At 41.9% G+C, this 27353-nt stretch overlaps 1 protein-coding gene across 1 annotated transcript in view; it reads right to left on the bottom strand.

Moving 5' to 3' along the window:
- DIAPH1 (diaphanous related formin 1) overlaps positions 1-16904 on the bottom strand; it is a 130354-nt gene extending 113450 nt beyond the window's left edge. Inside the window, exon 1 of the mRNA XM_087721842.1 lies at positions 15817-16904. Coding sequence (XP_087577968.1) covers positions 15817-15963 — 147 coding nt within the window. The 5' untranslated portion in view covers positions 15964-16904. The remainder of the gene's footprint in view (positions 1-15816) is intronic.
- Positions 16905-27353: the final 10449 nt, after the last annotated feature.

Raw genomic sequence — 27353 nt, 5'->3', positions numbered from 1 at the left:
AAAGAATAAAAACATTTCCAGCCTTCCAAAATGCAGGCATTAGCATATACAATACAGTAAGATAATGTGATGCATATTGTATTTGAAAACTAAAATGGGCATTGGACAGTCAGGCATGCAAGCTGCAGTTCCAATGACACTACTGTTGACAGTAATCTTTGCACAGATCTGAAAGATAGCTGCTTACAGAGATTAGTGCATAGAGCTAGATAGATCACCAAGGCACAAGCTATAAGTCTGTTTGTCTGAATACACCTGCCATACAGAACAATGCCTTATCAGGATTGCAAATAGCATTGTGAGCACCATGCAGTTCAAATCCTTATACTAACCACAATTCATATAATCATACAATGCAAGTATTAAAAGGTAGTGTGGAGAATCTGTGAAAGTCATCTAGTCCAACCCCTTCCCAGTGCAGGAATCCATTAATACATGATGATTTCTATAAGCAGAACATGTTTACAATGCCAAAGCAAATAGAAAGAAAATGCAAGTGACCACTCTTTACTTTTTTAAAAAAGTTATAAACATAGAATAAAGGCTAAGCTACTCTCCTTAAACCAGAAATGCAAAACATGAAGTCTTTGTGTAGCATGTGACCTAGAAGAATAGCCAATGTGGAGTGTAAAACTCTCTTGGTCAGACATATCAAACTCAAGGCTCTGCAGGCCAGATCCAGCACACAATGTGGTTAGATGTGGCCCACAGGGCCACCCAGGAGACAATGAGGAGGCGGTCCCTGCCCACCCCAGCCTGGCACTCCCCCCTGGGTGCGCACATAGGATGCAGCACCACTGCTCAGAACACAGTCAGTCTGCAGAGCAATATGGTCATCAGGGACGCCCCGTGCGCTCGCTGACTCCTATGCGCATGCCCAGGGGGAATGCCCAGCTGGGTTCAGATGGGCCGGGGCCGAGAGGGTGGGGACTGGTCACTCATGTCCAGGGCAGTCCCATGGGCCAGATCTAAGGCTGACTGCATTCTGGCATGGGGGGGGCTGCCACAAAGCTGTTGTACAGAAGCGTATAGTAGAGCCCAAGCAGCAGCGCACACTTGCCACCTGCAAGCGCTTCCCTTTCACTAGGACGTTCCCCCCTCCTGCCCCCTACCCCATAAAGCCACAGCTACCGCTGCCACTCTCTCCCCTTCCCCTCGTCCCTTCCTGGGCACGGAGGGAGGGGGGGAAGGGGATGGGAATGAGAAGGGAGGCAGGAAAGAAAAGAGAGGGAAGGAGGCAGGGAAGGAGGAAGGGAGGAAAGTAAGGTGATTGGAATGAGAGCAAGGGAAGGTCTGAGGGAAGTCCAGCCTTAGCAGTTGGCCACCAGCAGCCCTACTGCCTTTTCCCCATCCCCTTGTCCCCTCCTCCTGGCCTCTCCTGGTGATCTCCCATCCTATTGCAGACAATGCTTTCCTTACAAAGCCATGTCTTTCTCTGATCCACAAACTTCACAGCAGCAGCCTTGAGGGGGAGGTAAATGTAGCCGGGTGCCCCCTGAGGGAAGCAGGGCTGGACTTGGCTGAGCTGCGATGTCCCAATGTCCCCAGAGCTCAAGGGCCAGGCTGGGCACTGTCCTTCTGCTGCCCAGGACTCTGGGCAGCCTGTGCTGCCATCCGGGAATCCTCTACATGGCCTAAGAGGAACAGCAAGGCTTCTCTAGTGGATGAGGCTGTGATGCTCACCCTGGTCTCACATTCCTCCACTGGAGACCTCTGGTTCCACCCTCCCAACATTGCCTAGCCTCCCACAGGAGGCACAGGATGACACTGCTGTCTGTGGAAGCGTGAAGGAGAAAGTTTGCAGGAAGGAGTTTCCTCCAAGTCCAACTTCAGCCTTGAGAGATCTCTGGAGAGGAGGGGGGGGGGTGGCGGGCAAACTTCCTGAGGAAATGCTGCCCCAAAAAGACAGCTTCCTTACCATACCCTATTGGAAACAGGGATTCCCTTTCAAAAAGGGCCAGCCTCCCTCATACAGGACCAGGGAGCACTGCTCCCCTGCCTCCTCCTCTTGCTCACCAGAGATTTGTCAAGGTAGAAGTTGGACTCAGTGGAAACTGCTTCTTGCAAGCTTTCTCCTCCATGCTTCCACATGCAGTAGCATCCTCTGCCTCCTGCTGTGCTGAGAAGGGGCACCGAACAGGGAAACGTCAACGATGTCTGTGATTGGGAGGGGAACATCTTCTTTGGCACACTGCACACGCACGCACACACACCGACACCATTCCAAGCTTGGAGATTTTTATCCATATCTGAGCTTACAAACTGCCAATCATGCCTGGCCTTGGGGAGAAGGCCCCCTCTGTTCTCTGTGGATAAAAGCCCCTAAACTTAGAATGGTGAGTGTGTGTGTGCACGCGGGCATGTGCATGTGCTTGGCTGCCAGCAGTTTGGGGAGGCGAGTAGCTTGAAGAACTGTCCCCATGCTGAGTTAACCAGCGTGACTTGTTCCATCCTGATACAACCATCCTGAGTCACCCATGCCCAGTGAGTGGCATCGAGTGAGCCATGCCCACCCAGACATGCCTACCTAGTTGCACCACCGGTATTGAGCATATCACCCGATGGGCTGGGGTCAACTGGTATAGGAACTGGTTGACTCACCCCGTGTGACTTCTCCTGGCTGCCGCTCACACTCTTCCTGGCCACCCCCTTTTTTTTCCTTGGTGTGCTCACAGGCGCTGTAGGACTGGTCCCATGGCAGACTGCCGGTCTATGTCCCAGCCTCCTGCATCGAAAACATGTTATGAGTGGCCGGGTGGGCACTATCAGTCCAGCTGCCATCGGGGATGGACCATCCAGCTGTGACCATCCAGCCACCTCAATCAACCATTTCCACCTGGCCACTGTGAGTCCTCATAGTCTTACTTTCAACTGGCCCCAGGGCAACCATAATGCTGATGTGGCTCTCAGTGAAATTGAGTTTGACACCCCTGCTCTTGGTGATTCTATCTTCCCTTTTACCTTTCTCTTGCTTGATGTGTTAGCTACTATGATATCTTTTTTTCTACATCCTTCTATGTTTTCTCAAAGATTCCCTTCTCAAACTCAGGAAGTAGAACAGCTTTAGGCATACATGTAACTTGGCTCTTTCTCTATGACTAGTGTGCCTTTAAAAATATTAACTGTGGCTCCACTCAGTAAAATCAACCCATGGTTTAGGAGTACTATATTTAGATTCCACAAAGTTATAGATGAATGAAAATACATGTCCCAGGATAAAGTTGCAGGATCCAATCTGATTAGATCCTGCAAAGCTATAAATGATCTACAATTATTTTCTTTCTGTATTCCATCTAATCCTCACTTTGTTTAATTCCTATGTGTGTAATTAAAGATTTATTAATTTTAATAACTGTTTTTACTCACTTTTAACACACTTGGAAACTCAGGAATTTTGTTTCCTCTCAGTTTAGCTGTACGTTCAGGGTACACAATTATGGGACTGAGGAAAAGGGAACTAGCATATGGAAGCTGGCAATCATAACAGCAATTTACCTTCTCATCCATAGGTGGGGAGGAACAAGAAATCAAGGGAGTTGATCAGAATTTCACATTAAATCTTCCATGTTTCTATACACTGCTATCTAAATTGCTTATTTTTACTTCACTTTATATTGCAGCCTCAGCTTAAATTCTATTTGAGCAAAACACAACATTTCTCATACTTCTCATTTGGGTAAAAGAACCCAGCCTCCCTTGTTTTAGCATTTCATATCTGAGTAAGACATTCTCTCTCTCCCTTGTGGTTTCAGATACAGGAAACAGGCCACCCACCCAAAGGCTTACAGCTAACGGAACAGTGTGGTGATGAAATGAGTTAGCAAACAAGCACTTTTGAAACTATTACGCCCAAAAGAATATCCAGCATGTTTAAAATATTACTTTAAAAGTCGAAATCATTTACTGATGGTTGACTAAAGCAATATGGCTGCCTCATTTGTACTTCTACCCTGTCTAAATAAGCACTGCTGTAACATATCAAAATTTTAAACTTCTGACAGATATTCCATAAAAAGACAACAAAAGAAAAAATACAAATCACACCTAGATTGAGAGGCAGTCATTACTATACAGCTACTCAAAGAAAAGGAAGTTGTCTTGTGATGATGGGTTCTCATGATGAATTAAGAATAAGCAGCATCAACTAAGCAGCTGCTTCCTTCAAATACAGTATTATTGTACATGAGAAACAGAGCGAGAGACAGGATGGATAGACAGACAGATAAATATGACAGAAATCTATTTTTCTATGGAGATTCCCAATCATCCAGGTCATGGTTGTCCCAAAGATAATTTTTCAAAAGATCACTGGGTTTTCTTTGTTTTTTCTCTTTAAGACGTTTTGCTTCTCATTCAAGAAGCATTTTCCGTTCTAACTGAATAGTGGGGAATGGAAGGATTTATATTACTGGCAATAATCTAGTGTTAGCATTGAGAGTCAGACATTAGGTCTCCAAGAGTTGTTGAGGAACCGTCAGAGTTTATTATGCCCTCAGAGTACAAATGGGTGTGCAACCTTCTTGGAATTACTGAAAGGACTATGTTGTAAACAAGAGATAGGTAGTGTTGAATCCCTCCCCCTTTGTTGAGAGGGGGCTGTTCAATTTTAACATAGATGGCCTCTTTTAACCCTCTTTCAAACCAGTGGTCCTCTCTATCCAGAATGTGGGTTTAAGGAAAACCTGGGATAGACGGGTGCACCATCAGGCTGCTCCTTTGCAAAGAAATTAATCTCTCTCTCCCCTCCCTCCCTAGTCCTTCATTCTTGGTAGCTTTTTCAGCAAATATCCCCAGTAGCCATAGCAGGATAGGACTGGGGACTACTGCCTTGAAGCCCCTATTTCTTTCAGTTCACCAATGTGTGTCTTTGCTTTGTTTTTTCCTCACTTTCCCTGCAATAGGGATTCACTGAAACACACTGGCAGCTTGTCCACATTGGACCTGACCCCATTTTCTATGGGGCAGAAGCAGAAGCTGCTGCAGCAACTTTTTCCCCACTTACTCAGGCAAAAGTGGAACATTTTCATTTTCCCATCTTTGAATGAATTGGCAGCAAGCTTGTCCAGGTGGAATATGAGGCTTTACATGCCACCCTCCACAAATAAAATACAAACTCCTTAATTTGCTTGCAATATTTACTCTTCAAGAATTCCTGATTTAGTGATTTAATACATTAAGAAGGTAATTAGAGGAGAAAAGTAAATGACTGATTAAGTGGATCAAAGAAATGCTATGGTCAGTTTACCTAGGCTTCAGTAAAGTCTTTGACAAAGTAGAGCACTGGCTACTTCTTGGTAAGATAGACCAATATGGGACATGCAGTACAACCACCAGATTGATTCACAATTGGCTGACCAACTGTACTCATTGGCACTACATCTACATCAGCCTTTCCAGCTCTGTGGAATGGCAGCAGCAGTGGGGTGTGAGGGGAGGGAGGGAAGGGTTCATGTATATATGCCACTTGCAGAGGTGGGTTCCTACCAGTTCGCACCTATTCGGTAGAACCGGTTCGTCAAATCTATCGAACCGGTTAGAAGAGGTTCCATCAGTGGACCCGGAAAGCAGGCCACACCTACAGAAGAGGTTCCAATTTTTTTTTGAAACCCACCACTGGTCCTTGGATATGATTATTCTACACTATCATGCTCATATTTATAAAACTCAGTGCCTCTGTGAAAGGTAAGGATGACTACTGCGTTTGTGGTGCAATCAGAACATTGCATGTGTTGAAGTTGTTTTAACGCAAACCAAAGATGCCTTTTAAAAAACAAGTTTACATCATATTCTTATGCATGCCAGTGCTGTGTGTGAGGTAATTTAAGGTGGTTCTGACAAGTGTCGTCGGCACCTTCATATCCGGTCACATGGGTGGCAAGCCACTCCCATTTGGTCACATGGGCAGCAAGCCACTCCCACAAAGGAGGCCACACCCACAGAGTAGGTTTGAACAATTTTTGAAACCCACCACTGGCCACTTGTATAAATGCAGCCTTGCACCCCTGCACACTCGTCTGCCACGTGTTTAGGACCCCTGAGCTACATGGAGAGAAGCATGCAGTGTAATACTTCAAAGTTCTGTTGGGCCTAGAATAACATTTTCATAAAAGAGCTAGATAAGGGAATATAAGGGGAACTTATTAAATTTGCAGACAACACCAGCCTAGGGAGAATAGTTAATACTTTGGAAGACAAACTCAAGATTCAGAATGATCTTGACAGACTTGAACGTTGAGCCCTATTCAGTAAATTGCAATTCAGTGGTAACAAAAGTAAGGTCCTATACATAAACAAGAGAAACCAAATGTATATGTATAGAACAGGTGGTATCCGGCTCAACAAGTTGGGTTTTAGGTTTGAGAAAAAGGTGAAATATTTAGGGATTATGTTGACAAATGCAAATATAAAACTGTTCCAAAATAATTATATGTATCTTTGGAGATCTTTGGAGGGATATTAAACAGGACCTACAAAGATGGGACAAACTGCACCTATCATTATTGCATAAATTCCTGTAATTAAGATGTATGTTTTACCAAAGATGCTTTTTTTTATTCCAAACATTACCAATAGTCACAACTGATAATTCATTTAAACAATGGCAGAATGATATTTCCAAGTTTATATGGCGGGGGGGGGGGGGGAGAATGAGAATTGGATACAAGCCATTGCTAGATGTCAAGGAAAGAAAGGGTTTACCAGACGTGAAATTGTATTTCAATGCTTGCTGTCTAGCCTCATTAAAAGAGTGGGTGAACCTCCAGAACAAGAGGCTACTTGAGGGTCATGAATTAAGGTTTGGATGGCATAGTTATCTATGGCATGATAAAACTAAAGGTAATGTTGATTTTAATAAACATTTCGCTAGACGTGCCATACTAAGAGTTTGGAATAAATACAAAACAAGGTTCTCTACAAAATTACTTCTTTGGGGTTCCCAAAGGAACCTTTTTTAAGAAAAGAAATTGTGGCAATGCCAGATTGGTGGATATGTTGTAAAATACTATCTTTCAACTCTGACAACCCTACACTAAAGTAGAGGGAAGAACTTGAACCAGAAGGTTATGTTTGCCATTGGTTTATGTATGAACAACTGAAAGATTTAAAATTGACAAAAAGAGTTATGATGTCAGGTCTGCGGCCATATTCCTTTACCACATACGTATCAGGGAGGGAGATGAATGAAAGATCACCTTTAACTGCCCCCTTGGCAGTTTCCAATTCAAAGTTATGCCATTTGAGCTACAAGGAGCCCTTGCAGTCTTCATGCAATACATAAATCAGGTACTACATGAACACCTAAACCGAGGGGTGCTCTTTACCTTAATGACATCTTAGCTTTTTCTGAGACCCTAGAAGAGCACGTGAAGCTGGTATGACAGGTCCTGGAAAAACTTCTAGCCACCAAGTTATACGCAAAATTGTCAAAGTGTGAGTTCCACAAAATCTCGCTAGATTACCTTGACTATCGTATCTCCAGCAAGGGGATAGAGATGGATCCAGGGAAAGGGAAAGCTATGTTAGACTGGAAATCCCTAGGTACCCGCAAACAGCTACAAAGCTTCCTTGGATTTGCCAAATTCTATAGGCAATTCATCCCGGCTTTTGCAGAAATTGCCCTGCCATTGACTGAACTGTTAAAAACCGGGCCTTCCCCGACAAAGCCAAAGGCAAACCAACCCCTTGGGTGGACAACAGGCTGTCAAAAAGCATTTGAGAAATTAACATGGCTCTTTGCCAAGAGCCCATACTGCAACACCTTGACCCAGAACAGCAATTCATAATCCAGACAGATGGCAGTGATGTGGCTGTAGCAGCAGTGCTGTTGCAAAAGAACAAAGAAGGGCACCTCTTGCCGTGAGCTTATGTCTCCCAAAAACCATTTGGGAAAAAGAAGTATATGCAGTCAGGTGGGCTTTACTGACTTGGAGACATTTCCTGGAAGGAGGGGATGTGCCATTTGAAGTCTGGACTGACCATAAAAACCTTGAAGCCCTCAAAAGTCCTGAAGACTTCTCCAAAGCAAGTTTGCTGGGCACAGTACTTCCAAAGGTTCAAATTCAAACTAAAGCACATCCCTGCAGGGAATAACTTACTGGCAGACGCCTTATCAAGAAAACCGCAATACTACAGTAAGAGGGAAGAAGTGGTTCACCCCATCCTTCCCCCTTCCCACCAAAAGGCGGCTCAAGTCACTACCAGAGGCCAGACTAACCAGCCACCTACCTTCAGCCAGGACAAGCTGACTGCAGCAATGAAATTGGCGCTGCCAGCAGACCCCTGGCTCAACAACAACAAGGATATCCTGACGATGAGAGATGGCTTAGACTGGAAAGGATCCAAACTGTACGTTCCCACAAACGTGAGGCTGGAAATACTACAACAAAGCCGTGACGTGAAATTAGGAGGCCACTTTGGATTCCTAAAAACACTCCACCTCGCCAGGCGTCAATTTTGGTGGCCAAAAATGAAAGCTGAAGCGGAAGATTGCATAAAAAGCTGTGTCACTTGCGCAACCATGAAAATATGGCCAGGCAAGCCCCCTGGACTACTACAATGAGTGGCCAACCCTAGCCAACCATGGGAAGAGATTGCAATGGACTACACTGTCAAGCTCCTAGACAGCGGCGGTAATAAAGTAATTTGGACAGTCATTGATTTATTTTTCAAGCAAGCCCATTTCATTGCTTGCTCAGGACTACCATCCGCAAAGAAGCTAGCGAAAATGTTTGTCAAACACATTTACTGCCTGCACAGAGTACTGAGGAGGATCATCACAGACCAGGGAGTTCAGTTCACTGCCAAGTTTTGGAGAGAGTTCCTGAGGTCCATTGAGTCCACACAAGGACGTAGCTCGGCTTTTCATCCGAGCACAAACGGGGCCGTAGAAAAACCCAATGTGATGGTGGAACAATACATCTGTTGTTACATGGATTACCAACAAGACAACTGGTCGGATTTGCTACCTTTCGCCGAAGTCGCTTACAACAACGCCGTCCACAGCAACATTGGATTAACTCCTTTTCAAGTTACCAGTGGCAAGGAATTTGTTCCCATGCCTGAACTGTCCAGAGAACCCCCCTCTTCTATGTCTCTGACTGAGTAGATGGACATTCTTAAAAAAGGGTGGGAAAATATGAAAAAAGCTCTGGCGGAAACAGCAGAAGAGTATAAGAAACAAGCTGATAAGCACTGCTTGCTTCAACCCCTCTTCCATGTGGGGGATAAAGTTTTCTTGTGTACCAAATACATAAAGTTAAAAATGCCTAGCAAGAAATTAGGCCCAACATTTCTGGGTCCGTTCCCAATAGTGAAAATAATTAACCCATTTACGGTTCAGCTCACTCTGCCCAGAATTCTAGGAAAAATTCACCCAGTCTTTCATTGCAGCTTACTGACCATCCACCCAGCTTCCCCCTCCTCCAGTAGTGATACAGGGTGAAATACACTATGAAGTGAAGACAGTTTTAGACTCTAGGTTGTATAGAGGTAATATTTAGTGCATTGGAAGAGGTACTCTTTGTCTGAAGCTACTTGGGTAAAAAGTTGGGACATAAAAGCTGATAAGTTAGTAAAACAATTCCATGATAAGTTTCCCAATAAGACAAAGGGCCCCCCTGGGGGGAGAGGTGGTTAGTTTTGCTTATGTTAACCCCTACGTTATTCTTTTCAGGAAACGTTTCTCTTCCGAGGAGAGGCCGAGGGTCAAGCCTGCAGCCAAGTTCCCTTTGGATCTTTGGCCTGCCACACTTCTATTCCACTATGCTGTTTCTATTGTGGGAAAATGGGAGGGGGAATATATGAAGTTAAATGCTATGTAGCCAAAATAGAATTCCTTTCTAGAAGCCAAAGTCATCCTTTGTTTCTACACCTCTGCACCTGACCTGAACTGGATGGGTGGAACTGCCAGCAGGGCAGTGGAAGATTGGACCATGTGATGGACTTGTGGGTGTGGGGGCAATATCATAAACTTTCAACCGGGTGAGGAAAACCGGGAAGCTTTCAGATTCAGGTTTTCCCAGATGTGCCAAAATGGCTCTCTTAATGAATTGGAACTTCCAGAGCAATACTTTGCCCTGGACTCTGATTTAATTTTGGATACTATTTGGAACCCTGACATATGGGTTTGATTTCATTAAAAATGAATTGGAAATCTTACTGTGTGGTATTGCTAAGTTTTATAAAATATTATTGAAATTAAATTTGGAAAGTGAATATGAAAAACATTGTATGATTCAGTGGGCAAGGAATTTTGGATATAATGTGATGCTTGAACAAGGGGAAATATGTCGACAAAGGGTTTAAAATTTACACTAATCTATATTTTAAAGAAAAAAATATAAGCTGATGTATCACTGTTATTTAACACTGGATGAATTTATCTAGAATGCAAAAAGGTATTTCAAATGAATGTTGGAAGTGTAAAAGTAAAGAGACTTTTTATCATTTATGGTGGACGTGTGATAAAGCAAAAAATTTTAGAGTAAGATTTATATTTTAATACAGATTTTTTTTAAAACAAAGATAAAGATGAAACCTTAAACTTTCTTTTGGGTTTAATTTTCATTAAAGACTTGGAGAAAAAATTCAGAACTTATGTAATCAAATGTTATATATGTTGACAGCAGCAAAACTACTAGACGCTCAAAAATGGAAGGACATTTCAATTCCCACCATGGACAAATGGCTACAGAAGTGGATGGAGTTGGCAGAAATGGCCAAACTGACTATTTTGATTTAAAAAAAGAATGTATGTACCTTTGTTGCCCCATGGAGACCGCTTCTGGATGCTTGAGATGAAAATAATGAAACTTTGATTTGGGGTTTTACCAATTAGATTGATAGGTGTTTATAGAAGTGGCTAGTTTATATTACTATGAGAAAGCAAAAAGTGGTTTGATATTAATGCTTTATTTTATGCAACAGGGGGAGTTGGAAGTCAACACTTTTTTTTCTTTTTCCTATTCCTTCCTCACTTCTCTTCCCCTCTTTCTCCCCACTGTTTTCCTATCTACTTTTGAATTTTGTATCTTATCTTATAACCTAATAAAATGTTTTTTTTTTAAATTAAGTATGAGCCAGCTACAACTGCCAAAAAAATCAGTGCAGTCCTAGGCTGTGTCAACAGCGTGGAGAGCATCTAGATTCCAAGAAGTGGTAGTGCAGCATTATACTATACTAATAAGACCCACACTTTCAATACTGCATCCAGTTCTGGTCACTATGATACAAAAAAGATCCTGAGAAAGAGGGCTGAGAAGAGCAAAAGTGATGATAATTTGTCTTGGAGGCTAAACCATACAATAAACAGGTGAGGGAACTAGGTATGTCTAGTCTAATAAAGAGGATTAGGGGTGAGATAACAGCCGTACAGGGCGGGGCATAACCTTTTCCTAGGGGGTCACAGCAAGATCGACAGCAGTTTACAACTTCCGCGACACCTCATTTTAAAGCCCATAAAAAACTGAATTGAATGAGCTATTAAATGTTAAATTTGTTTCGGTTGAAACTTTGAGAATGAATTTGGAAACTGTGTTGAAAAATCTGGAAAATCGAACGGAACTGTTTGAAGATTTGTTGTGTTCTTATCCACCTCGTTTGAATGCTGTTCGAAGGGCTAATGGTGGTCATACTGACTATTAAATCGTGTCAATAAACTCAGTTTTTGATGGGCTTTCGAATGGTGTATGAATTATTTGTGTTGTTATTACAAGTGTTGCTGTGACCCCCTAGGAAAAGGTTATGCCCCGCCCTGTACTTGAGGAGCTCTCACAAAGAGGAAACAATCTATTTTCCAAAACACTTGAGGGACAGACAAGAAGTAACAGGTAGAAGATAATTAAGAGAAATCAGCTTAGAACTAAGGAGAAATGTCCTGTTGGTGAAAACAATTAATCAATGGAATGGCTTCTCTCCAGATATTGTGAGTGCTGCATCACTGAAGTTTTTAAGAAGAGATTGGACAATTATTATCTAAAATGTTATAAGGCAGTGTTAGCGAACCTTTTTCTTACGCTGTGCCAAAATTGTGTGCACGCACGCTATTGCGAGCGTTTGTGTGCCCAATCTCCCTGCCCTTTCCTGAAGCCTAGGGAGGGCGAAAACAGCCTCCCTGGCCCTCTGGAAGCTGGAAACAGATCATTTCCAAACTTCCGGTTGGGCTGTTGGGCCCATTTTTCACCCTCCCCAGCCTCCGGAGGCTTTCCTGAAGCCTGGTGAGGGTAAAAAATGGCCCCAACAGGCCAACCGGAAGTTCAGAAACAATCCATTTCTGGCTTCTGGATGGCCTCCGGGAGGCTGGAGGAGGCCGTTTTCGCCCACCCCAGGCTTCAGGAAAGCCTCCAGAGCCTGAGGAGGGGTCGCGTACGCATGTGCAGGGGGGTCACGTGCAGGTGGGTGGGGAGATTGAGTAGGCACTTTCTAGCCTTTGGAGAACATGCTTTGGAGAACAAGTCAACCCCTCTTCTCTGTGACAGTCTCTCAAGTACTGAAAGATAGCTATCATTTCACCTCTAATCCTTCTTTTCATTAGGCTACACATTAGGTTTAGTTGTCTTAACTATTCATCATACACTTTAGCTTCCAGACCTGTTATCATCTTTACAGCTCTTCTCTGCACTCTTTCTACAGTTTCAGCATATTTTTTATATCATGACCAGAACTGGACAAAGTACAAGTAGTCCTTAATAACAGTTCATTTAGTGACCATTCAAAGTTACAACAGCACTGACTTATGGCCATTTTTCATACCTGTGACTTTTGTAGCATCCCCATGATCATGTGACCAAAGTTCAGGTGTTTGGCAACTGGTTCATTCTTATGATTGCTGCTGTGTCCCAAGGTCATGTGATCATTTTATGCAACCTTTTGACAAGCAAAATCAATGGGGAAGCCAGATTCATTTAATAACCATGTTACCTGCTGCAGTGATTCACTTAACAACTGTTGCGATAGTCATAAAATGGGGGGAAACTCACTTAGTGTCTCACTTAACAGCAATTTTGGACTCAATTGTGGTCATACGTCGAGGACTATCTATATTCTAAGTACAATATAAAGTGGTACTATCCTTTTTAATGATCTTGAAATTATCTGTTTATCCAAAGTAGGATTGCACTGGCTTTTTTGGCAGTTGTCTACTAGATTCCTCTCACAGTTACTAGTTAAGCTAGCTACAACTATTCGATACCTGTGTATTTGGTTTTTCCTGCCTAACTGTAGGACCTTACTTTTCACATCACTGAACTGCATTTTGCTGAATACAGTCCAATGCTTAAGTCCATCAAGATTCTTCTTGAGCTTACCTTCCAAAGCTTATATTCCAAAGTAGTCACAATTCCTTCTAGTCTGGTATTGCCTGCAAATTTGATGAGTTCCCCTTCCATCTGTCATCTATACCATTTATGAAGATGTTGAAGAACACTGGGCCCAAGACAGAACCTTGAGGTACCACATTGCATGCTTCCCTCCATGTAGATGCAGTTCCATTGAGCACTACATGCTGAGTACAGTTGGTCAGTCAACTGCAAATCCATCGAGTGGTGGTACCGTCCTAGACAGAACATTGTTCTATCTTACCAAGAAGTAGGCTGTAATCTACTTTGTGGAATGCCTTACTGAAGCCCAACTAAACTATATCCACAGCATTTCCTTAATCCTCTAACTTAAGTCACTTTTTTAAAGAAGGCAATGAGATTTATCTGTCATGATCTTTTTTAACAAACCCATGCTGGCTTTTAGTAATCACCTTGTTCATTTCTAGGTACTCAGTGACCTTCCAACTACTATTTAAATTGGGCAAAACATGCATCAATACAAGATCAAATAAGTAAGTATAAAATGATGCACAAACAGTAACTACACGTATAAGATGATAAGAGTCTGAGCTGTCTGGAATTAACTGGAAAAAAGAACTGGGAATCAAGAGTAATAGGACAATGAAAATATCAGCTTGGTATGAAGCAGCTGTGAAAAAATATACTAGAGAACTTTAGAAATGCATTGAAAAATAAAGCATCTTATTCAAACGTATGGTATATCTGCATCTCAATGCAGGTCTGGTTACATTTGAAAAATTAATGTAATTCAGCTGCAAAACATGCAGAAGATTACAACCAAAATGATCAAAGGACTCCAAATGTCCCTTCAAGAAAAGGCAAGAAAACGGGATCTGAGGTGTGGGAAAACAGCATGAATGAGTTGTATTAAACTATGCATGACATTAGAAAGTGAACAGGGAGAATTCCCCCACCCCACAGAAAGGTAACCTGTTTTACCAGTTAAGGAGTTGGACTAGAAACTGGGAAACTATGAGTTCTAGTATTCCATGAGGCAAAGAAGGAAGCTGGATGATTTTAAGTCAGTTGCTATCTCTCACTCAACCCACCTCACAGGGTTGTAACTGGAAGAAAAGGGAGCATTACAGACACAACCCTGAGTTGCACAAAATAAAGCCAGAATACAAATCAAATGAATAATAAACATTAAGACAAGTTGTTCAGTGGCGTGACCCGTCAAAACCGCGGAGGACAAAATCGCGCTCGACGAAAGCGCGCATTTGACGTCATCACAGCGCAACGAAAAAAATTAAAAATTGAAATAAAATTAAAATTAAAGCAAGCCGATTCACATAAAGGTAAGGGTTAGGTTTAGGGTTAGGGTTAGGTTTGGAGCGTTAGGGTTACGTTTAGCGTTAGGTTAAGGGTTAGCGTTAGGTTTAGCGTTAGGTTAAGGGTTACGTTTAGGGTTAGATTTAGGGTTAGGTTAAGGGTTAGGTTTAGGGTTAGGTTTGGGGGGGTTAGGGTAAGGTTTTCGCTTTATTTTTACATTTTTCGATCACAGCGCGATGTTTTCGTCGCGCTGTGATGACGTCAAATGCGCGCTTTCATCGAGCGCGATTTTGTCCTCCGCGGTTTTGTGGTGGAACCGATCAGTGAAACTAATTAGAAGACTTCAAACAGTTCTGAAATTCATTTCAAGATGTATGATGGCCCCTAACTTGAACAGCTTTTAAAAGGATTGTATGATTCAACAAGGCCAACTTTATTAAAGAGGGCTCAAAGAATTATCGCCAGGTTGAAGATAGTTTGCTTCAAAATATACATTGCAAGGGAACAAATGATGAAAGATAATTTTCCGCCTCTTGCTTGGAGGAAACTAGAGCTATCTGGCTGGCTCCTATTGGAAACCAACTAAGATGGATCTTGCCTGATTCAACTCTTATATTCTAATCTGCCCTGATCCCTTCAAAAGTACTCTAAGAACAGTTTCAGACACTCTGGAAGGAGTTTACTGTTGGCTAAAAAAATGCAGTTAAAGGTCACAGCCTGTTATGTATGCTTACTTTTTCAATGGACCTTAATCCAGGCATGATATAGAAACTGAGTTTTAAAGCAAAATTGAAAATTGAACGTGCAAATTTCAGATGTTACATGCCATTAAAAAAAATCAAGTGAAAATTGGGGCTAAAGTTAATCAAGATACAGCCCAGGAATCCTGCAAACGCGGAAAACTTACTAAATCTATAGGGAGGAAACTTTCCAAAAGAGTTGGTGAGGCAAGGCGTGAATCGAGGCCTGAATCACATTTAGGCAGGCAGATTTCAGACTCTGCTATTGGATGAACCCATGAGGAAAGGAAACTTCCTGCCTCGCCCCGTCGAGAAACTGATGGGACAATGCCTGCACCCGTATGTGAGGCCGACCCGGCTCTACCAGCGAAGGGAACCAAAAGTAGGTAGGGCAGCTCCGCCCAAGGACTACCCCAAATCCTTCTGCAATAAGGCAGGTGGCTTTCCTCTCTCTCAACACTACTTACAAATTTCCGCGGTTTACCGCCGCCGCCGCCGCTTCCACCTGGCTCTCCTGCTACCGCAGCTACCGAAGAGTCGTCAGAATTCTTGCCTTTCTTCTTCTCTCGGCCGGCTCCCCGCACGGTCCCGGACCCGCTTCCGCCGCTCTCCATTGCACTGGACTAGCAAGGCCCGCGGCCGTAGATGACACGACTTTAACTTCAGCGAGTACCAACGGCCAAAGCTGAAGGTGCCTCGTTACTTCGGAGACCAGCGCTCGCAGCAGGAGTCGCTCACCAATGGTTGATTCCACTATGAACCGCCGCGCCGGCCCGACACAGGCACCGCTTCCTTGTAGTTCGGAATGTACGCCACGCCCACTGTGTCGTCATCGTGTTCCACAAAGTAGGCTCCTCGAAAATGAGAAAGCGGGAAGCCGCCTGTCTGTGGTTAAACAGGTACTGTTGTTATAGAGATATATCTTGCAGAAAGGCTGGGGATGAAACTTCCAAGTTCCCTTTGTTTTTTCCTTTCCGGGATCGAAAATGAAGCTACCTAATCAACGCAACTATTGAAAGTCTTTTTTTTCCTCATTCCTTTTTCCCTTCGTTTGAAAAAAGTGTGTTTAAATGCAGTTTTTAAATCCTGTAAACACTTTTTTGCTCCGTTTCCAGCAAAATCTCTCAAAGAAATAGCGTTTTAGGTCAAACACATATCAATTGGTGCATTCGGTTGCTTTCAAAACTCTTGAATCAATTGACTTGTGATACCAACATTACTCAAAATATGTTTCATAACAGACATTTGAAAAATGTACGGGGACCTACTTTTTCTGCTAGTTTTACCATAACACGTTTGAGTCAGAGATGATGTTCAGTCAGTTCTGACAGCTTCTGGAGAACCCATAGCGGAAAGAGAACTGGCAAATAGGCTGCCCCCGCCCCTGCTGCCCCCCAGCTGATCTTTTGTTGCCCTGAACAGGAGAACAGAACTGGAAAGCAGGTTAGTGGGGTAGAGAGGGAGTGGGGATTTTGCAGTATCTTTCCCCTGCCACGTCCACAAAGCCATACCCACAAAGCCATGTCACACCTACAAAGGCACGCCCACAAAACTGATAGTAATTTTTTTTAAAATCCCACCACTAGTTTGAGCTGTAGAAAGTTAGCACCCACCCCTCCTAGAATAATGAAATATTTTAGAAAATGTTAAAAAGGCAGAATATTATATTACCCCTAAAAGAGAAATAGAAATATTAAAGGAGACAGACACTCAGAGCTTCAGCTCCTTGCCCCCAGCAGATATTTGGTGCCCATTGAGAAGGACTGGGACAGCCTATCTTCAAAACAAAAGACCTTCAGCTCCAGGGTGATGGGATTAAGACATGATGATCCTCCAGGACATAATAGGGTTATCTAGCAGCAGGGCTCACTGCATTGCAAAAGCACCTGGGGACATTGCATCACCCTCCAGGCTTCAACCAAACTTGATTCAGACAAACATGATCCCACATGGCCTCATGGAATTCTGACTACAGCCAATAGAATGCATTTCTTGCATAGGAACAGGAAGCTCAAAGGCAAGACCAAAGAGAAGGTATAAATCTCTCTCTCTCTCTCAACTCCATGTAGTCAGCTACCTAGGATCCCAAACCCTGTTTATTAATAAACCATCTTTCCAATCAACCTCCAGGTTTCCAGTGTCTTTCTCACCACTTGGAACTGAACCAGATGCAGATTTCTTCCAACACAGCTATGCAGAAATCCAGGATTTTTGTGTTGTTTTTACACTAGCAGATCATTTACACCACAAGTACTCATAATGAAGCCAGTGCTCAACAATTAGGTCTATGCCCACAATATGACTGAATATTATAGAGCCATAATATCTATACATTATTAAGGCAGGACATAAAGTGAGATTTGGACATAACATGAAACGTGGTCAGACTAGAGGATCTCCCGGGGGGGGGGGGTATCCCTTCTATCTCGTTATACACTGAGTCTTGAAGTAAAACTGGAAACTTGAACTCAGGAAATGTGAATGTCAAACCACAACATCTGCTGTTGTATGTAGGCCAAGTCAGTTAGAGGCAGTGGTGGGTTTCAATTTTTTTGGAACCTACTCTGTGGGTATGGCCTCCTTTGTGGAAGTGGCTTGCTGGCCATGTGACTGGGTGGGAGTGGCTTGCCGGCCATGTGATCGAGTGGGGGTGGCTTGCCGGCCATGTGACCAGGTGGGAGTGGCTTGCTGGTAATGTGACCAGGTGGGAGTGGTTTAGTAGTCATGTGACCAGGTGGGAGTGGCCAAGACGATGTCACTGAATTCTTTGCCCCAATGGATGATCTACAAAAAGAAGATATAAAATAGGAAATTTATTATTTTGTGCACTTACTGCTTAAATAAGATTAAAATAAGTACACAAAACAATAAAAGAGCTACTTCAGAAGGTAAGTAGCTTACTACTTACTACTTGTATTTCAAAGGGAATAAATACATATTTAATTTTACACATGTTAACAGCTGTTGGAATTGTGTTTGCACAACAATGGAAAAAACAAAGATATGAAAATGAATAAATATTAGAATGTGCAGGAATGAATAAATTGACAATTAAAATCAAGAAGGCTTTGAATACTTTTTTACGTGGGATTTGTTTTATCAATTGCTAACTAACAGAAACAGCAATTAGAAATCTAAAAGTATGAAAGAAAACACCAATTATGTAAGGAAAGGTCACTAAAATGTATAAGGAAATATTATTAGTACTTGATCATTATTAATGTGTAGATAACTGCGGAACATTACACACCCCCACACACAAACTATGACAATGCCAAGAAAACACCAAAAAATAACAATTTCCCCCCAAAAGACTGCAGATGAAACCAGTTTTTTCCCTAACCCTAAGAACAGGAAAGACAAAGCCACTGGAATAAAAACCATCAAGGCATTGTGGGAAATTATAAGGGACAGTGCCAGGAAGCTCACAGAACCAGCAGCCACCTCACAATTACCTAAACAACCAGGTATCACACAGAAACACACAAAATCTGGCAAAGCTGCCTTGCACCGACCTGGCCTGCCCATAGAAAAGCAGCTACCTTGAGACACATAAACCATGCACCAACCTGTATACTTAAAAGCAACATCTTGCATCACAAATAAAACATTTGCAAAAAGGAATAACATTTCTTGTAACAAACATTCTATAAACAATAAATAAATAAAAATTCCCTAAAAATAATTAAAAACCACCAAGAGAACACCAAAGGACCCCACAGTCCTCTCCCTCCTTATCTTTTTCCTTTCTGTCCTATCTTTCTCTACCTTCTACCCCAACCCCACTCTCTTCTAGCACTGATGATGTTACCTAGTTTGATAATGAAATATCTGTAAGAAAACTACCAAGCTCAGAAAGCAGCAAGGATCCCCTATCCCCCTCCTCCTCTTTCTCTCTCTCTTTCTCCTTTTTGTCCTTTCTCCTCCTTCCCCCCCAACCGCACTCCCTTCTAGCACTGATGATGTTATGTAGTTTGGTAATGAAATATCTGTAAGAAAACCACCAAGCTCAGAAAGCAGCAAGGATCCCACTATCCCCCACCTCTTCTTTCTCCCTCTCTTTGTCCATTTTGTCCTTTCTCCTCCTTCCCCCCCAACCTCACTCCCTTCTAGCACTGATGGGATCAGCAGGATGTGCCCTTCTCTATCACTTTTTCTACGGGATGGTTTAAATCCCAAAGGACCGTCCAGCGGCAGAGATAATGACAGCGATCCTGGAGCTCCAAGATTGCACATCGTATCATCGCGATGTTACCTCCGCCTCCAGTGTTCATGTATATTGTACAACAACTATAGCAGTATTCAGTAGAGATATATGTTCTTCAACCAGTAGATGGCAGTTATAAGTTTGTAGCTGCATCTATGGTATACTCTATGCCTTTTCTCTGAATAATTTTTTTTCCTGCTTCCTTGTCGCAGTTGAGCCAAAAAGCACATTTGGACTGTGTAATCAGTTCTGTTCTATACAGAATTTCTAACAGAGACAAGTCTAAGACTCTAGTTGGATCATGATCTTACATTCTGGTTATATTATTTACACAAGGACAGCTTTTTCTCAGCTTATTTCCCCCTACATTTACTATATTTAATGCTTGAAATCTATTAAAACTAGAGATCACAAAAGACCATCTTAAAAAATCCCAGGTCTCAAGCTAAAGTTACTTTGAACTGTATGAAGAACCAGCCAGGAACCTCTAAGTTGCAAGTTAGGCTGGAAAGTCAGGAAAAATATTCTAGAAGAAAGCGGTGCCAAATCTGCTTCATTTTTTTTTTTTTTTTTGCCAAGAAACTATATGAATGTAGCCATGCAGTCATCTAGGATTACATCCTTGAATTGTAGCTGATCCACTAACTGGTACCTTCCAGAAGAAACTGTTGTTGACTTCACCATTTAACCAAGAAATGGGCAGTGGAAGCTAGAAAGTCAGTGTTATATAGTGGTTGCAGCCCAATCCACTTTGAGTTGGTTTGGTGAAAAGAGGAGGCAGGATACCTCTTGGAGTTCTTCAAAATAATGGTAAGCTACACTGTATATCAAGCAATTCTTTAATAACAGCATGGCTACTACTCTGCATTAAGGTACAGAAACATACATTTCATCATCTTGCATTAAATAGTGCAGTTTGGGAGTACTTGGGTAATGGAATTCCTTGGAAAGTCTTCAGATAGATCCAGCTTCAGCATTGTACATGTACACATTACTTTACTATTGATGATATATGCACTTTCTGCTATTTTCCCATTTTCAAAATAAATTTGCTTTTTCATCTTTTATCCCACTCCCAAAATCATTATCTTAGATTAGATTTTGATTTCATGTTCTATAATTGAATTGTTATAATACCTTTACTCACTCTTTTATGTAAGACACTCTGAGGGTCTGGGACATCTGTGGGGTGCTATGAGGCAATTGGGCACTGGGGATGCCCACACCATTCAGCTCTGGGACTCCCTGCATTGCCCAGATTATCACCCCAGGACTTCCCACAATGCCCAGATGATTGCACTAATCTCTCCCCACTACATAAGTATTCAAATATCTAGGCATTTCCCTTTAATTTTAGACAACATGGAAAGAATACCTGAGAATCATTTCAGTTTTGACCCACAGATTGGCAAATATAATTTTGCTTTATTCAAAAACAATTATGCTCCTGCCAAAATAAAAATCTTCAGAACAAAAGGAATTGCAGCATAGGTAGTTCTCAAATTACAATTGTAATTGGCCCCAGAATTAGTTGTAAGTCTTTGAAGTTGTTAAGTGGATCACCATGTGACTCTGTACAATTTTACATTTTTGTACAATCCTTAAACAAACACAACAGTAGTTAAGTGAACATGGCAATCATTATTTATTATTTATTTATTTATTTATTTTAGAAATTTTATATTGCCACCTATTCACACATGGCGACTCAAGGTGGCTTACATGAATATAAAAATATCATATATAAAAAATAAAACTAAGAAAATAACCAAATAATAAATTAATAAAATAATAGCTCCCCATCCCAGTGACAACACATTACACAAGCTATTTAATGGGCCCCATCCCACTCTGGGTTTCCCAGACCCGCTGGCAGAACCAGGTCTTCAGTACCTTCCTAAAGGGTGTTAGAGTCGGGGCCAGTCTAATCTCTGAGGGAATGATGTTCCAGAAAGAAGGAGCCACCATGGAGAAGGCCCTTCTTCTGGGCACCACCAGATGTATCGCCCTAGGGGATGTGACTGCAACATTCCTTTCCTCCCCACTATAGTGGGTCAGGTAGATGTGACTGGGAAGAGACTCTCAGTTAATCTGGTCCCAAGCTATGAAGGGCTTTAAAGGTGACAACCAGCACCTTGAATTGCATTTAGAAGCAAATCAGCAACCAATGCAACTCTTGCAGGAGAGATTATACTGTGAGGCCTGCAGTTATATCCCTTTTAGGATCTTTGGTGTGCCACACTCTCTCTTATTACATTATGCTGTTTCATTAGTGTAGTAGTTGGAAGGGGGGAATAGAAAGGAGTAGACTTGTGGAATGTTTTGTTGTCATTCTTTTCTAGAAGCCCAAGGTCATCTTTTGTCTCTGCACCTCTGCACCTGACTGGAACCACCTGGGTGGAGATGCCAGCATGGAAGAAGATGATTGGACCATGTGATGGATTTGTGGGTGTGGGGACAAGATCATGAACTTTCAACTGGGTGGGAATCCTAGGTAACTTCCAGAATTGGGATTCCACAGATGTGCTAAGATGTCTGACTTATTAAATTGGAACTTTAAGGGTCGTTTTGCCTTGGACTCTGATTTAATTCTGCATGATTCTTGGAATGCTGACATATACATTTTCACACAGAGGTCTGCACAAAACCAATTAATTAAAATGAATTAATTAAATTAATCCATTTTATCCTGTGGCCATTTTTTGCCAGAAACCAGAAGTAAATGACAGAAATCAGCAAAAAATGCCAAAAATCAAAGTCACATGACTGCAGGACACTGCAAATGGCCATAAATGTGAGTTGATTGCCAAGTGCCCAAAATGCAATCTCATGATCTCAGGGATATAGAAATGGCTGTCAGAAATTTAAAATCAGGTCATAAATACTTTTGGGGAGAAGGTCTACCTACAAGTCACCTGCTGTATGAATTACTCTAGAAAGAATGCAGAGCAGAGCAACAAAAATGATTAGGGGACTGGAGGCTAAACTGTAGGATGAATGGTTGGGGAACTGGGAATGTCTAGACCAGGAGTGTCAAACTCACGTCGTCATCACATGATGTATCAGGACTTTTTTCCTCTTCGCTAAACCGGGCATGAGTGTGGTCAGCGCATGACTCCCAAGGGCTGGGAGTTTGACAGTTTTGGTCTACACTAACAAATAAAAGAACTAGGGGTGACATGATAGCAGTTTTCTAATATTTGAGGGGCTGTCATACAGAAGACCTATTCTCCAAAACACCTGAGGGCAAGACAAGAAGTAATAAATAGAAGCTTAACAAAGAGAGTTTTGACCTAGAATTAAGAAATTTCCTGTTAGTGAGAACAATTAATTAGTGAAATGGCTTGCCTCCAGAAGTTGTGGGGGTTCCTTCACTGGAGGTTTTTAAGATGAGATTGGACAGTCATTTATATGGAATGTCATAGAATTTCCTACTTGAGTAGGGGATTGGTAGAATACCTTCAAGGTCTCTTTGAATGACGAAACTGGATTATAAAAGTTCCTTATTTTGAATTGTCCTTTTTTAGTAGATTCAATACTGGAGATTATATAAACTTGACACAAATTTAGAGATAAAGTTTAAATGTGTATTGTTGGACTAAGTATAGAATATATGGTACTGTATTGTATTACACTAACTATAATATTGGTTGTAGAGTATAAAGAATATTAAGAAAATAGCAGATTGCCCCAATGCTTTAAATACAATCTGTACTACAATCAATCCAAGAAGCAATCACTTCACTTGATATTCATATTAGAAGAACCATTGGAAACTGGTCCCAAAGTGGTCCTGCCACTAATTAAAAGAATAGAAGAATGTGGGGAAGTAGCAGGATTGAAAATAAATAAAGAAAAAACTAAAGTAATAGTTAAAAATCTTACTGATAAACAAAAAATGAACTGGCAAAAAAGACAGATCTTCAGATAGTTAAGAAAGTTAAATATTTGGGAATACATTTAACAGCAACATATGCAACAATAGAAGAAGATAACCATATTAAATTACTAAATCAAATAAAACTAGAATTGGAAAAATGGAAAAGTTTGCAATTATCAATGTTAGGAAGAACAGCGATTATAAAAATGAATATTTCACTGAAACAACTTTTCTTGTTTCAAACAATCCCTATAAAAGTAGAGAATTTTTTTTGATGAGCTAAATACAATAATTTTGAAATTTATTTGGCAAGGGAAAAAAACCTAGAATTAGATTTAAACTGTTGCAAGCCTCAAAAAATAATGGAAATTTTGGATTACCAGATTGGGAGTTATATTATCAAGCATGTGTACTAACATGGATGAAATAATAGATAACCATTTTTATGCACAAAATATTGTATTCAGAAGGTCATGATCAGCAACTAGGATGGCATGCTTTATTATGATATGGTAAGAATAAAATTCGTAGATATTTTCAAAATCACTATGTAAAAAATGCACTATTGTTAGTATAGGAAAAAGTTAAAGCTAAAATATACATGAAAATACCAGGATAGCTTTCAACAATGGAAGCATTTGTTCACCCAAATCTAGTAAATTTTGAAAGAAATTTAACATATAAAGTTATTATAAATACGGAAGGGAATCTAAAAACCAAACAAAAACTACTAGAACAGGGTGTTGATTTATCATGGTGACCACAAATGCAAATGCAATTGAGGTATGATAAAGATATTAAGATATATGGCTTTTATAAAGAGCAAACAACATTTGACCAAATACTATTAATAGTAGATGAAAAGTTAATTAAGAAATTATATAACTTTTTAAATTTCTCCTGAAGCATAAAATGGAAGAGGAAATTGTGAAAGAACAAATAATAAAATGGGCACAGAACTTTGGCTGTAATATTGAATTGGATAAATGGGAAAAATTTTGGGGAACAAACTTAAAAATGACACTATCAGTTGCATACAAGGAAAACCAGTACAAAATGTTTTACAGATGGCACCTGGCACCAACAAGATTAGCTAAAATCTCAACAAATATCTCCCCAAAATGCTGGAAATGTGAATCAATACATGGAACATACTACCACTTATGGTGGACCTGTGAGGAGGCTACATTTTTTTGGAAAAGGATCAAAAAGTGGCTAGAGGTAATAACAGGTATTAAAATAGAATGGAAACTGAATTTTTTAAATTAGGGATAATGACTGTGAAATATAAAAAAGAAATTCAGTATTTAATATTACATATAATCACGGCAGCGAGGATTGCCTTTGCCCAGAAATAGAAAAACAAATTAATTCCAAGCGAAGATGAAATAATAAGAAAGATTATGGACTGTGCTGAAATGGACAAATTAACAAAAGAAATCCAGGGAAAAGAAGAAACAGAATACTACCAGATATGGGATAAATGGTATAGGTGGATGGAGGAAAGAAACAAGGATCAATGAAGGAAGACAACAAAGCCCAAAAATAGTAGTTAAGGAGAATTAACACACATATATGTATCCAAGTGGTTTAAATTTACTAGAGATAATCAGCCAATATAGCAGACAGATGAGTAAGATAAGAGGGTTAAGAATGGTGAAATGCAAATGAAATATAATAGAAGGGGAAACAATATAAGGTGAGAAATTATATAACTTTTTACTAAGCCTAAAAATGGAAGATGAACAGATAAAAGAGACAATGATAGTATGGGCAATTTTTTTTGGATATAATATGAACTAGATAACTGGCAAAAACTTTGGGAAAGAAACTATAAATTGACTATGGCAACCACTTATAAAGAAAACTTTTATAAAATGTTTTATAGATGGCACTTACTACCTGCGAGACTACCAAAAAAGTTTAAAAATATGTCCACCAAAAGTTGGAAATGTAATCAGAAACCATAGGCAATACTATCACCTGTGGTGGACATGGCAAAAAGCAAAAAAATATGGGAGAAAATACATATGTGGTTAGAAAAAATGTTAAGACAGCATATAGATTTTAAGTCAGAATTATTTTTGTTAGGCATAATACCAGAAAAATATAATAAAGGGAATGTATATTTGATATTATATGTGTTAACAACAGCAAGAATTGTATTGCACAATATTGGAAAAGCAAGGAAACACCTACAAAAGATGTTATAATTAAAAAAAATATAGGACTGTGCAGAAATGGACAGATTAACACTGAAGATAAAAGAAAAAGAAGACACAGATATTTTCAAATTTGGGACATTTTTTCAATAGTTGTATAACAGGGATAGAAATTAGGAACTTAAGAAATATTATTATGTAAATGAATAGACCCAGACAGTACACTGCTTATTAAGCACATATTGTATGTTTTAAAAAACTCAATTAAAAATTAATTGAAACTGAACAAAAGTGGACAATATGGGAGAAAGAGTAGGGTGACCAGACGTCCCGCTTTTGGTGGGATAGCCCCGCCTTTTCATGAATTTTCCCGTGTCCCGCACGCTTCTTAAAAACACACGCTTTTTTTGGCACTCGCAGCTCCCTCGCTCCCCCGCCCATCAGCTGCTAGCTCGCTGGGCTGGCTCATCATTCCGTTCTATCCTACAAATTTAAGCCAGCCCAGCCTGCCGCTCACTGATTGGATTGGCCTGGACTCCAGCCAATCAGTGAGCTGGCTGGGATGGAAAATTTTCAGCACGCCACATGCTGAAAATTTTCCATCCCAACCAGCTCACTGATTGGCTGGACTCCGCTTAGCTGAGCACGCCTGTGTGAGTCTCCATTTCATTTCATCTTTTGGGGTTGCAGCTGCGCTTACTCACTGGTGAGTAATCATGTTATGAATTGGTACGGGTGGGAATCGGGAGGCACTGGGGGGAGGAGACAGCCCTCCTCTCCTCCTTCTCCCCCTTTGCGGAGTTCATTTCACCTCCTCGCATCACAGCCAGCCCCTGTGCTGCGCCGCCGCGGGCGGCAGAAGCTCCGGAACCAAGTGGAATTTCTCTGCGCGAGTGAAACAGCCCCCGCCACTTGCGCAGAGAACTTCCACTCAGTCACGGACTCACGGAGCTTTTGCCGGTGTGGCGGCGCCTGTGCTGCATGGTTCCCAGCGACCACGCCGCGAGTCCGCGAGGCGTGGTAGCTTCCCGCCGCCCTCCCCTGCGGCTCTCCTGCGGCGGCCCGGCACAAGCCCCGGGAACGAGTGGAAGTTCTCTGTGCGAGGTGAAACGGCCGGCAGCCGCCTCGCTCTCCTGCCTCTCCGTTCCCAAGCAGCCCCATCCTCTCCTCCTCCCTCGGTCCTTCCCGCGGCCGCCTCGCCAAAATCTAGCCCTCCCCCTGCTTCGGCCGCTGCTGGCCATCGCCCAGCCGCCGCAGCCGCCTTCCCTTCCTCCCTCCCTCCCCCTCGGACTCCTCTTCCCGCCCCTGCCGCCTCGGCTTGGAAGGGCCGGGAGAGCGAGAGAGAGAGAGAGGGAACGGGGGAATCTCTCGGGGCTCGCCAGAGCACTGCTCCTTTCCCAGAGCAGAGAGAGAGAAGGAAAGAAGGGGGGAGAGAAAACTGGATGCCCGAGCTCTTTCCCCACATCCCTATGCAGCGGGGAAAGAAGGTCACTCCCAGTGAAGTGTCGCCCCCACGCTCGCTGCTTCTGCCGCAGCCACCCGAGGCCGAGACGGGATTCCCCTCTGCCAGCGCTGGGCAGCAAAGCTGAGATGTTAAGCTCACTCCCTCTTCTTGCAGCACGCCCCGATGTGAAAAACGCCAAGATCCCGCGCACTTGGGGCTGCTGCGATGTCCAGGGAGCTCCAGGATGACTGAGAATCCCCCGTGTTATTCCAGATAGGATAGAATATTGCCTTTTCCACTTTCTCCACTCC

This window comes from Thamnophis sirtalis, unplaced genomic scaffold (genome assembly GCF_051295495.1).
Source record: "Thamnophis sirtalis isolate CommonGarterSnake01/CBP01778 unplaced genomic scaffold, rThaSir2_p1.2 scaffold_8, whole genome shotgun sequence".
In the NCBI taxonomy this organism is placed as follows: Eukaryota; Metazoa; Chordata; class Lepidosauria; order Squamata; family Natricidae; genus Thamnophis; species Thamnophis sirtalis.
Note: the sequence above shows the minus strand (reverse complement) of the source record. Positions and strands in the feature narration are given on the sequence as shown.